At 46.0% G+C, this 13,317-nt stretch overlaps 1 protein-coding gene across 1 annotated transcript in view; it reads right to left on the reverse strand.

Moving 5' to 3' along the window:
* Positions 1–13,317, reverse strand: part of LOC143300718 (DDB1- and CUL4-associated factor 11-like) — a 120,209-nt gene that overhangs the window by 102,152 nt on the left and 4,740 nt on the right. The window contains exon 3 of the mRNA XM_076614596.1: positions 5,654–5,739. Within this exon, the coding sequence (XP_076470711.1) occupies positions 5,654–5,739 (86 nt within the window). The remainder of the gene's footprint in view (positions 1–5,653; positions 5,740–13,317) is intronic.

The following is a 13,317-nucleotide window of genomic DNA, read 5'->3' on the forward strand; positions in this document are numbered from 1 at the left end:
GCTGTGCTGGGATGGACCGCAGGGCAGCCCTCTCCTCCACAGGAATGTTAGAGAGGCTGAAAATGGCATCACGCCGCGCTAGCACAGTACTGAAGTGAAGGCTGGTAGCTGTGTCTGCAGCTGCCGTGAGACCAGATGCTACCCTATTGCCAAAAGCGTGTAACCTCTGGTCGGTGAAGAGGCCCGGCGGGACTGAGGAAGGAGACCCCTTGTCCTGATTAACCGGACACTGTTCCCACAGCTCATTGGCCCTGTGAAGGAACGTGTCGAAGGTGTACGCCGTGGAAACCTCGAGGGGGCAGCGGCGGGCCAATTTGTCCCACTCTGCTAACGTTTTAAAGTATAGGTTAGCTGAAGTGGGGAAGGTGGTGCGCTGTGAGACCAACATCCTGTCCTGTGCGGAGGGCTCTGCTCCGCTGTAGGCAGGGTGGTCCTGTGTGTACCAGGACCACACCCCTCCCTTGGAGGAATCTTAAAGAAACTTTCCCAGGGAAAAGGCGCCCGGGGCAGAGAGGGACTCCCTGCCTGGAGGAGGGATGGAAGCAGCACCCCTGACAGTGCGGGCTGGCTTATTAAGCCATACCTGCACCATTTCTGGCACTCTGAGTTGCCTTGTGGTTCTGGAGTTAGAGTCACATGGCGTAAGGAGGGTCAAGGGTAACAAAGTAGCCTGAGGGACTGATTCGGCATACGTGACCCTATTGGGGAGGGTCAGTTGGAGCTCGGCAAAGTCCGAGTTTGGTTCAGGCTGGTCCCTAGGGAGGCATGGGCTCAATCTGTCCCCCCTGGGATGTGGGCGAAGAGTGCTCATCTGCTTGTTCGTCCTCATCCGAAGACAGGGGCTCCCACTCTTGTTCGCAGTCCATCCCCTGCTGGGTGCCATCCCAAGTGGATGTACCCACTGGGGCGTCCTGTGAGCTGTGGTCAGCCCAGCGGGATGAGCTGGGACGATCCCGAGCCGGGACCATGGCCGCCACTGTTATGTCCTTGACACCTGAAGCGGGTGGGGAGCGTGTGGACCGTAGGTCCAACCATGCTTGGGATGGTGGGTGCCACACCTTTTCAGAGAGGGCGTCCCTGGATGCAAGAGTGACCCACGAGTGCTGTGTGGGGACAAACACCCACTCATCTCACTGTAGGACCGAGGGCTGGGCAGGTGGGGACTGCCGGCTCCGCCGGGCCGAGTAGGGCCCCTGAGCAGCCGTCGGTCCTGACAAGGAGGCCGTTGTGACCGTGGAGGTCACCTGTGGGTTGACAGAGGCCCAATTTGTGGACAGAGTGGCAATATTGGTCGAGGAGCTCGACCTGACCGACAAGAAGTCGATCCCACTTGTCGGGGCTGTGTGTGTCACCCTGTGAGATGTGCTGGGTTGGGTCCGGTGGGGAGCGGACAAGGGGCTGGCCCTTGGTGCTCCCGGCAACCCAGTGTGCACCCTAGGTGCACCCCAGTACGGGTAGAATGGGGGTAACCACCCGTGGGCACCAGCCATACTGTGACCCGAACCCCAAGGGTCACTGGTGCGTTGACCTCCATGAAGGGAACAAACCTGGCCAAGTTGGAGGGAGGTCAGGTCCGACTTGGGTGTCAGTCCCGCCCGAAGACGAGCGGGCTGACTGCCCGGAACCGCCTGACACGCACGGGCCTCCCCCAGCAGGGGAGACCGGCCGGATAGCGGGAAGACCTGCAGAGCAGGTTGCCACGCGCCCCGAATCCCCTCCCGTGGGGAGACTGGGGTGGCTTGGCCCGGGGTGGGCAAAGTAGAGATCCCCCCCCGGAACCAAATTTTTCTCCCCCCCCAAAAGGAGGTGGGGGAGGGGGGTCGACAGAGAAGGGAGGAGGGGGAACAACAATGGGGCACGTGAGGGCCGTCTCCGAGTGGGGACCCGGGTAATGGCCGGGCGCGGCCTCCCCTTGGGAGTCCGCGCCTAGCTGCGAGTCCCCACAGCACGGAGATGACTTGCCATTCACCCTTCTCCCTGCCTCGCGCTGGGACACCTCGGGAGGCGACGCTCGTACCTCTTTCCCCCCGGTCCCCTTCATGACCGTTTTACTGGTACGAACGTCGCCTCCGCGATCAGCGTCTAACGACGCATCGCCGCGGTCCGTATCGGGAGGAATCATGAGCTCCGGGCCTGGGAGAGTCTCTTACCGAGTCTCAATCCCAGCATCATGATTCCCTGCCTTCGTGGTATGGCACACGAGGCATGGAACCCGCGCTTAGGCACCCAGCGAAAATCCGACCCCCAACAGAGAAAGGAAAGACAGGATCGACTTAGAGGCAGAAAAAATCGAACGAATCGAGGGTGCCGAGTCGAATCGAGTACACAGAATGTAAGAATACAATAAACACAAGCCGCATGCAACAAAATAAGGCCAAAAGGATACGCTGAATAGCCGAAAAAAGCGTAAGACGAGACAGAGCGTAAACCTGACAAGATGGCGTGGAGAGCCTTGGCCAAAGGAATGATTAAGCGCTTATAGTTTTTAGAGGCGTTTGATTGGCTGAGAGCGGGTGGGCCCGTCTTTTCACTGTTAGCCGCTCAAAATTTGGCCAAGCAGAGCAAACCAATAGGCCTAGTTTGCATCAGTTTGACATGGTACAGTATATGACTGCAAATGTTGATTTAGATTAAGGCCTTGGCCCCATACTGAAGGAGCTAATGCAAAAGAACACAACACAATAACTTTTATTTAATAACAAAGGAAACTGTTAACAAACACGAGTTCTGAAGAAGAATATTAAGTGGCCACAGTGCATTGCCTTTTGCTTGCTAAATAGGAAAACATGACTTGTCTAATTTCTTGCTGACAACAACATTTTTAGCCTGAAAGAACAAGGCTCTGTATAATACTTTGAATGAATCAATTTCATTCAAAGATCACAAAAAGCATGGGGGAAAAAACTGAAAATGGATTTTGTCTTCTTCAGCCATATTACACAGGCGGCAAACTCGTTTTCAGAGGTGCGCAAGCTGGGTATGTTCTTCTTTCCACAAACCCCTGAACACTGACATGGATTACAGGATCTTCAATGTGCATATTTGATCTTCTACATGTGTATACACACAAAAGGGGTTCAGTGTGTGTGCGTTGTGTGTGTGTGTGTGTGTACAACTAAGCACAAATGTGTGTGTGAGCATGTGTATGTGCACGTGTGCATGTGCGTGTGTACATGTGTGCGTGTATGCATATGTGTATGTGTATGTGTCTGTGTTGTGTGTGTCTGTGTGTGTGTGTGTGTGTGTGTGTGTGTGTGTGTGCGTGTGTGAAAATTGTGAACTGAGAGACAGAGAGAAGCACCAACAGCCAATTGGTTAGAAGTGATGGACTTTCAGTTTCAATATGGGAGGTCCAGGATCTGAACCTGAATCCCGCTTATGGCGCCTGGTGGATCAAAAGAGAGGGGAGTTCAACATTCTTATGTGTTTACCAGCTATTGCCGTTACCACATTTGTAACACCCATGCTGACAAGACGACCAAGTATCTATGCACACTGAAGATCCCAAAATCCATGTCAGCACTCAGGTGGGTGATGGAAGCAGGAATATACCCAGTATGCAGAGGTCAGACTAACAGAGACTGAGACACAGAGAGACGAGGACAAAGGAGGAATCACAAAGAAAGAAACACAGCGACAGAAGGGAGGAAGAAGCAAAGGAGTGAGGGGAAGAGAAAGATAGCAAAAGACAGAGGGGAGAAAGAGAGAGAGACAGAGAGAGAGAAGAGAGAGTGACATGTGCTTCGGGAAAAGGGTAATTCCTCCAGTGAGTGTTCTAGTGTACATCAATGTTCAATGCTAAGAGGGTCATCACATAAGGCATCAAGTAACAAGACACAGTTCTTTCACTCTGTAAAGTGCCCCTCAGGTTTGCTATTAGCTCCTAGCATTCAAATGTGAGCAAAATCATCCCCCGTGATCTGGATGGTACCTGTTGCTGGTCAGAAGCATGCCCCTTAATCATTCATGACAGCACTCCCTTAAGGGAAAGTAAAACATTGTGAATAATAGTGACAGACTGACACCTGTCTTCACATTTGTATAACTAAGGAAACACATTTGACATAGCTTATAATGGAAATCAAATACAATTATACAACTGAAAATAGTTCACCTGGAATGAAATGAGAATTCTGGGCCCTGATAACATCACTTCCAAAACCGAAGTGGGGGGCAGGGTGGGGGGTTAAATCACTTGTAAAACAAAGAATCATTAAATAAGTAATGACAGCAGAACAGAATGACAAAGACAGGACCATCTGATAAAAATGAACACAGGAAAACAAAAAACTAAAAGGCAACAGAAACACCAGAAAAACACAAGGCAGTGATAAGTCAACAGCTGAATAGATGTCTACAAATATGAAGATGAGCAAAGAAAGAGAGACTGAGACTGAGATGGTTTATTCATAAGGTCATGGCCACTCAGAAAGAGGTGTACATGAACATAACAAAAACTTTTTCAGATTATTATGTTACATATGAACATAGTCTTTTAAATGCTTTACAGAGACAGACAAATGTTTCATAGTGCTTTTATTTGTTGATGACAACAATACAATCAGTCTAAATAAACATGGGTCTTTACTGTACTTGTGTGGTAAAAACTGTATAAATATATCACTTAATCCAGGACAAAAAAGTACATAAATTTCATCATCTACTGAAGATAAACATATTGGACATTTCAGATTTCAAGGATATGTTTGTCGACAACGATTACCTAAATTTTGTCATAATGCGCTTCAAATGTCTGTCAGCATGCACAGATATCTGAGTTGGCAAATGTTGTATATGACAAAACAATGTGTAGAAGTCAAATCTTTCTCTGTTTTGAACATGACTATTCCAATTCTGCCACCAACAATCGATCATTCTTTCATGAAACATACAAACAAAAGCATATATATTTTCGACACCTTGATTCAACCAAACGTAACCAAACCCAAATTCATATGAAATATTTTAACATTTGATACCCAGTTTCTCTCACCCCTGTCATCCAATTCTATCAGAAATTTATAACCTTGTATGGCAGCTTCTGTGTATTCATTTCAGTTAATTTCAGCCAACATTTAATGCACTTAACTTTAGAAATCATCTAGCCGTTTCTCCATACACTAAATCTTTTGACGTCTGTGGCAATACTCCAAGACATTTCTTCAGAGCAAAAATATGTATTTTCTCACAGCATACAGCCGCAGGATATTCATATTTCAGCTCCATATTGTGCAGTGGGTTGGATCTGAACATCAAATAACTTCAAAAACAACGCAAGAGATTCATTGTTTCACAATGACAGTTTCTTCATTTTGCATGATAAAGCACATTTTGCTCTGCTGGCACACAAAAGCGAAGCATAAGCGTGTAGAAATGAATATACCTAAATATTTATACACATTAACTACAGGTTATATTACTCCATTGTAGGTCGGTCTTTCTCTCATCCCAAGGTGTCCTCCCAAACGAAATTATGTTGCTTTAGGCCATATTAACTTTTAGCTGTAGTGAAGCTGCAGTTCTCTGTAGACTATTTATCTGATACACAGAGAGAGAGAGACAGACAGAGCCAGATAGTAAAGCAAATAGCCAGGGAGGCTGATCCAGAGACACAGGTAGACACAGTTGTCTCCCAGCTCTCTGCAACACTTACTGGGAGGGGGCCGTGAAGGGCCTACAAATTCGATGTCAGAGTCATCCGAGTCATCACCCTCGTTTGTGATGAAACGAATCTGTCCACTGCAACAAGCACACACCCTGTATATTTCACATGATCATTCTCTGTGTTGTGAAATCATCAGCTTCAATCTGTCAAGCATAAAGCCATCCATCAATCATGTTTCTTGACTACCTGATGTCAGGGACATCTCACAGTATTCTAACAAACAATCTGAAAACAGCTTAGGGAAACTGGGGGGAAATAGGAAGGAATTATTAGAGCTTCAAACAGATTGTCCTGTATGAAATCTCTACAATGAATTCCATGAGGTTCTAATACATTCTGGTTTGAATTTTTGACAGTCCGAAGATGATGGTGATCCCACAGCAATCTACACTGGAGCATCAGAGTTACTCTCTTCAGTAGCTATTATGGTGTTGCTGCTATTCAAGCAGTTATTTTCCAGTCAAACTGCACTCAGTGAAATTCCATCAGTACTGTTGCTTCTTGTTACCTGAGTTTGTTGATTATCATGCTGAGACACTGTGAGAACCACTGACAAATGGACACACAGACAGAAAGACACAAAGGGGCATAAGAATCCACCAATCCATTAATAAGTCAACGAATAAAAATGTGGAAACTGAGAAGTGAAAATCTACTGAACACTCACTTAAAAAGACACTTTTTATCCCAGCTTAGTTTAATTCAAATATGCAGATAAGAAATAAATTAAACTTAAAAAAACAACAACAAAAAAAACAACACACACACCAAATATCTGTTAATATTTCCATATATCCATCCTTGTAAACACTGGATCAAATCAGAATCTGTGAAAGGAAAATATTCCCAACTCATCTTACTACTGGAAACCAACCAAACTACCAACACTTACTTTCGACGCCTGAATGATACATCCTGATCCACATTCCCATGCATTTCTCTTCCCACATGACCTAGGCCTAGTCCAACATCAGTATCCATGGAAACATCACGAACACAAGCCATACAATTCACAGTAAAAATTCCAGAAAATTCAACTGGATGTATGATATTTTCGTGACCTTCACAGCAACTGTTGTCACTACAATCATTGTTTCAGTTTGAGGCTGTCTATTCTCAACACATGCAGTTTGATTTAGTCCATATCTCACTCCCAAAACAGTCCACCCCAAATACTTTGGAGAAAATGTTCATATAAAGCTGACTTTGTTACTGAAAAGATCATGGTTAAGTATGTGTAATTAAAAAGAGTATTTACCAAGGTACACATACAGAGAAAAAAGTAAACTTGTAAAGATTGCAACTGAAAGGAGTATTGTACTGAGGCCTGGAAATATCCATGTAACTAGCTGCACTTGCTATCCTGAGTCAGACTCATCAGCGATGGTCTCCACATCCTCTCACGACCAGAACTGAGTGGCTTTACAGAAGCTGATTCATTCCCACTTTGTGTTCATTTACACTGTAGTAGTACTATATCTTCCTATCAACCGCTTCTACCCAATATGGAACTCATAAGCTATCATCAATATTTCAGTCACTGATCTGATGTCGATGCTTGTGTGAGCTTTGCTGTGTGTATATGTCACAGCTGCACAGATTAACAGCTTAATTACAGTCAATACAGATCTCATCATGAACAATCATGAACAATCTTCAAAATCAATCAAAACTGGCTGTTAATTAAGGAAGTTGATCCAAACATATGCAGACTTATTGTTCAGTACCACAGTATGTGAATGATGACTCCTGCATGCATGCTTGTTGACAAAGGTCAATTATAAAGTACAGCTCTCAAAGTATCATCCAGTCCAAACACTGAGTAAACAACAGAACTGTGTACACTGTTATTGTTAAAATATCATTGAATTACTGTTAGTTTGTGGGCCTGTTAACTGGTTCATGCACATGTCTCTCCCTCTGTGTGTGTGTGTGTGTATGTGTGTGTGTGTATGTATGTGTGTGTGTGTGTGTGTGTGTGTGTGTTTGTGTGTGTATGTGCTGTGTGTGTGTGTGTGTCTCTGAGTGTGTATGTATAAGTGAATTAAAAAATTAATGTGTTGATTCAAATGATTTCTTTACAGGATTTTTATCAACTTTATTTATGTGGAATTTGCCTTCTGAACAAAAACTTCTTTTTGTTGTTGTGCATGCCTCTCTCTCTCTCTCTCTCTCTCTCTCTCTCTCTCCAATAATAAATAGCACCAGCAGATAGATCTCAATCTTCATTATCAGCTATCAAAGATGGAGTACCTCAAGATTCTGTTTTGGGGACAGTCTTATTTTGATTATACATAAACAACTTGCCTTTGTACCTAACACCATCATGTGAGATGTGTGTGCCAAAAATACCACATTTCATACTAACCACATTAAATTGGATGAAGTATCCTCATCTTTACACAAGATTATTGAGAGGTCACATGATTATCTTTTTTTTTTCTTTTTTCTTACTTTTGATCATTACTAGTGGACAAAAGCGCCAGAAATTCTCTTCAACCACTGTCAACAATGAAATAATGGACAAAGAAGATTGTTCCAAAATTCTTGGTTTACAACAGATAAAAACATATCCTAGTCTGATCACATAACATTTGGCTTTCTGCAAAAATATATAATCCAAAATATACCACTATCTAAAGTGAAACTTTTCTTAAACTTGCACTGTAAAAAATTATTCTACTATGCCTACATTGGATCAATACATTTCCGATTCAGCTAGTGACAATGTTCTCCTACAGCTACTGAGCCTGCATGATGGAGTCTCCCGTCGGACCAACGGATGAGTAGGCAGGCAGGCTTATCTGTCGGTGTGTGTCCTCATATGGGAAAGAGGCCGATTCTGGATGCGCAGCACTTCCCACAGGTGTTGCAAGGGAAAACGTCTCCAGAAGTTGAGCCCCTGCTTCCTTCACTCACACTTCTCATTAATGGCCAGCATTCTCTTGTTTTCAAATGTCTATATGCCACTAGAGCACAGCATCCTCCAGCGAGAGCGGTCAAGGACATCAGTTTCCAAGGAAGCGATGTCTATGTCACAGGCTTTGAGGTTTGTCTTCAAGGTGTCCTTGAAGCACTTGCAGGGTCTTCCAAATTCACGGTGGCCTTCCTTCATCTGGCCATTCAAAAACATCTTCGGGATCCTGCTGTCTGTCATGTGGACAATGTGTCCTGTCCAGCATAGCTGGCACTGGATCAGCAGGCTTTCGATGCTGGGCAGGCCGCTCCTCTCTAGGACCTGGAGGTTGGAGACCCTGTCTTGCCACTTTACGCGGATTATCTTTCTTGGCATCTGTGGTGAAACTGCTCAAGTTGTTGAATGTGACAGTGATACGTTGTCCATGTTTCACAGCAGTACAACAAGATGGTCAGCACAACAGCTCTGTAGGTTTTGATTTTGGTGCTGAGCCCGATGCCTTTGTTGTTCCACAGCCTGTTGTTAAGTCTGCCAAAGGCGGAGCTGGTCTTGGCAATGCGCAGCGCCACTTATCCATCAAGGGCTCCGTTGCTGCATAGGGTGCTGCCCAGGTAGCAAAACTTGTCGACTGACTTGATCTCTGTGTCATCTATCTTGATTGCAGGTGGGGGGGAGGCACTGGCGTTCTGTGAGCTAGCTGGTTGGTACATGGACTCGGTCTTGCTGAGGCTGATGGTGAGTCTAAAGCGCCTGCAGGAGGTTAAGAACCTGTCCATAATGAACTCCATGTCCTCATGGGTGTGTGCAGCAAGCGCGCAGTCATCAGCGAAGAGGAACTCTCTCAACAGTGCCTCAAACACCCTGGACCTGGCATGGAGTCGCCACAAGTTGAAAAGTTTGCCATCTGTGCGAAACTGAATGTAGATGCCCCGGTCACAGTCTTGGAAGGTATCAATCAGCATGGCATAGAAGAGAATGGAGAACAGTGTGGGTGCCAGGACACAGCCCTGCTTTACTCCATTTACCACAGCGAACGGATCCGACATGTCAGTGTTTCCTGTACTCTCGCCTGCATGCCATCATGGAATGACGCAATCAGTTGGATTAGGCTCTCTGGGCAACCAAACTTTAGGAGGATCTTCCACAGACCATGGCGGTTCACTGTGTCGAAGGCCTTAGTCAAGTCTACAAAGACCATGTGGAACTCCTTGTTCTGCTCACAGCACTTCTCTTGCATCCGGCGTACGGCAAACACCATGTCACATGTTCCCCTGCCTGAGTGGAAGCCGCACTGTGCTTCAGGGATGACTGTGTTGGAGACATGGTCAACCAGTCTGTTCAGTATGATGTGGGTGAAGATCTTCCCAGCGATGCAGAGTAGAGAGATTCCATGGTGGTTATCGCAGGATGTTTTGTCTCCCTTACGTTTGTAAATGTGGACAATTGAAGCATCCTTGAAATCCTGGGGGACCTCCCCTCTCTCCCAGATGAACTGGAACAGGGCTTGTCTGTCAGCACCTCGCCTCCATACTTGTAGATGTCAGTCTGGATTCCATCCGCTCCTGGTGCTTTACCTGACGTTGTCAGCTTCAAAACCTTCCGGGTCTCAGCCTTGGTGGGAGGGGCAGCTAGCGAGTCATTGACTGGTAGCTGTGGAAGGGCTGCAATTACCTCGTCAGATACGGACGAGTCCCTGTTGAGGAGGGTGTTGAAGTGCTCTGCCCAGCGGACAAGGATGTCTTTTTTGTCTGTCAGGAGGGTGGTCTGGTCCAAGGCTCAGACAGGGGTTGATCCTGTGACTCTCAGCCCATACACAGCTCAGAGACCATCATGGAAGGTCTTCATGTCATGAGCATCAGCAGTGGACTGAAGCTCTTCAGACTTTCTCTCCCACCAGGTATTCTTCATCTCACGTAGCCTCTTCTGTACGAGTTGCTTGGTTTGCAAGAACTGGTCCTTCTTCCTCTGACAGTCTGCCACATATGCAGTGTGTTCACGAGCTTGGAGATTCCAGAGTTGTTGTCAACAAAACAGTCTTTGTGGCTCTTCTGTACAAAGCCGAGTGTGTCAGCTGCTGTTGTGTACACAGTATCTCTAAAGTTGTCTCTATACCTATTCTACATCAGTCAATGCAGGAATTTCTTGGAGAGCTGCTTGGATTTGCTGCTGCAGCACATCCTTGGTGATAGGGAGACGGTGGATGTTCAGCTTCCTAGGGGGTTTCTGCCTGGCTGGTTGGAGCTTGCGTGCAAGTCTGATACCAGGCAATGGTCTGACCAACAGACTGCTCCTCTCATGCAGCGTGTCATGCAAACATCACCTCTGTCCTTCTGTTGGACAATCACATAGTCCAGCATGTGCCACTGCTTGGAGCAGGGGTGCATCCATGTGTTCTTGTACTTGTCCGCTTGTTGGAAGAGGGTGTTGGTGATGGTCAGTCCATGCTGTGCACAGAGTGAGAGCAAAAGCAGTCCGTTGCAGTTGCACATGCCAGTGCCGTGCTGCCCTAGGACTTTTGGCTATGAGGAGAAGTCCACGCCGACGCGGGCACTGAAATCCCCAAGAATGATCAGCCTGTCCTTTCTATGTACCGCTGAAATGGTGTGGCTGAGCTCCTTGTAGAAAGCTTCCTTGATGTCATCAGGGTTGGTCATCGTCGGGGCATAGCAGCTGATGACTGAGGAGAAGCGATCCTTGGACAGCTTCAGACGCAGGGTCATCAGTCTATCGTTTATCCCACGTGGAAGGCTGTCAAGCTGTCGTCCAAGTTTGGTTCGTATGGCAAAGCCCACGCCTGAGGTTCTTGGGGTGTCATCTGGCTTCCCAATGCAGTAGAAGGTGTAGCCCCCTCCAACTTCCTCCAGCTGGGTTTCACCAGCAAACCTGGTTTCGCTCAGGGCTGCTATGTCCACCTGGTAGCGATCAAGCATTCTAGCAATGAGTGCTGTGCGCCTTTCTGGTCTGTCGTCTCTGTCTAAAAGAGTGCGAACATTCCAGGCACCCAGAGTCAGGGCATGACTCCTGGTTCTTTTCTTCTGTTGTTTTTGACCGGTAGCGTTGGATGTCCAAGTAGGTGCAGTTTCCTACTAGGTACTAGGTGAGGCAGGCTTTGTTTAGGGATCCTTTTATCTCCCCTTCCCCATGTGGGGAGAGCAGTGCTGTCCCTAAAAAGGGCCGCTCTGACACTGGGAGGATACGGGTGCCTCATCTGCCCCAGTCTACGGCGGACAACCATCACCCCACAGCCGCCTGTGTGCAGAGTCGTGACTATGAACTGCCAGCAGCATCCTCTGCCTGTCCCCGTTACCACTTCTCCATTGCCGCAGGGCTTGGGAAAGCTGGGTGTTGAAGGGCTAGCTCATCGTTCCGACATTAGCCTGGTTGCCTGACAAGCACAGATGACTTTTTTTTAGTGAAGAGGAGTTGTGCAGTCCCTTTCCCACTCTCTCACCTACCAATGCTCAGAGTCCCACAGGTGCAGATACTGCCACATGTAGGATGGCCTCGACAGGTGCAGGTTTTTTCTTCAGAGTTCCGTCTCCTTGGAGGACTTCCAGCCAAAGTTAAGAGCTCCCCATGCCCTTTGGTCATCCTCTTCCACCTTCACAGCCGTTGGGAAAGGTTTCCTCCTCTGCCCGGTCCGTCATTGAGAGACTTCACATGCGGCAGGTAGTACTGGGTTACATGGTACCAGTAGCAAGGGCTATGCCCCTGATCTGAGCCTACATAGGTAAGCCATAAAATCAATTCTTCTGAAATCATCATCTTTATCGATATCTGATTACACAAATTTAAATATCCTTCCAATGAAGTAAAAACTTATACACAAGGCTCTTCTTATATTCAAAATTATGTCTGGTACTGCTCCTCCTTCTTTAGATCAAAAGCCAATTTGTAACCAACTCAATCCACCATCCACCCAAGAGTATGGTACCATTCCCAAAAGTTGATTTTTTTCAAGTCTAGTCTTATCTATTAAGAAGGATGCTCATGGAATGTGATGTTATCTATTCTTAAAATTCATGAAATAAAACATCTGCATGCATTTACAAAATCAGTTGCGTACGTCTCTTGAAGAGCTTAAAAACATAATTCTTTCTTTATATTGTTTCTGACCATAAGTTATTCCCAGTACTCTTTCTGATGTTACTGATGGTTGCAAAATATGATTCACTGCCTCTCCCATATTATCCACATTTTCTTTCATTTAGCTAATACTTCTTTGCATTTGTTTCATATTACTGTCCTTGCTATTTTCTTCCATACAAATTTTAAACTTTTGACTGTCTCTCTCATTTCTTCTTTTCTTTATTGTCTCTTTCTCACACCCCACCCTACTCTCTCTTCTTATTAGTATTCCAATTGTCTCCCTTTCTTTTTTGTGCTATTCTTTGACTCACTTGTGTAAACAAAGTGAGTCTATGTTTTAACCCGGTGTTCGGTTGTCTGTGTGTGTGTGTGTGTGTGTGTGTCCGTGTGTCTGTGTGTCCGTGGTAAACTTTAACATTGACATTTTTTCTGCAAATACTCTGTCAGTTGACACCAAATTTGGCATAAAAATAGGAAAAATTCAGTTCTTTCCAGTCATCTTGTTTAAAACAATATTGCACCTCTGGGATGGGCACAAAAAAATTAAAAAAAGAAGCCTAATTATATGCAAACTGCATTTACTGTTATATTTATATTTTTTGTATTCTCTAAACTTGGCACTCTGACCTCTTATTCTGAAACAACA

Source organism: Babylonia areolata, chromosome 26 (genome assembly GCF_041734735.1).
Source record: "Babylonia areolata isolate BAREFJ2019XMU chromosome 26, ASM4173473v1, whole genome shotgun sequence".
In the NCBI taxonomy this organism is placed as follows: Eukaryota; Metazoa; Mollusca; class Gastropoda; order Neogastropoda; family Buccinidae; genus Babylonia; species Babylonia areolata.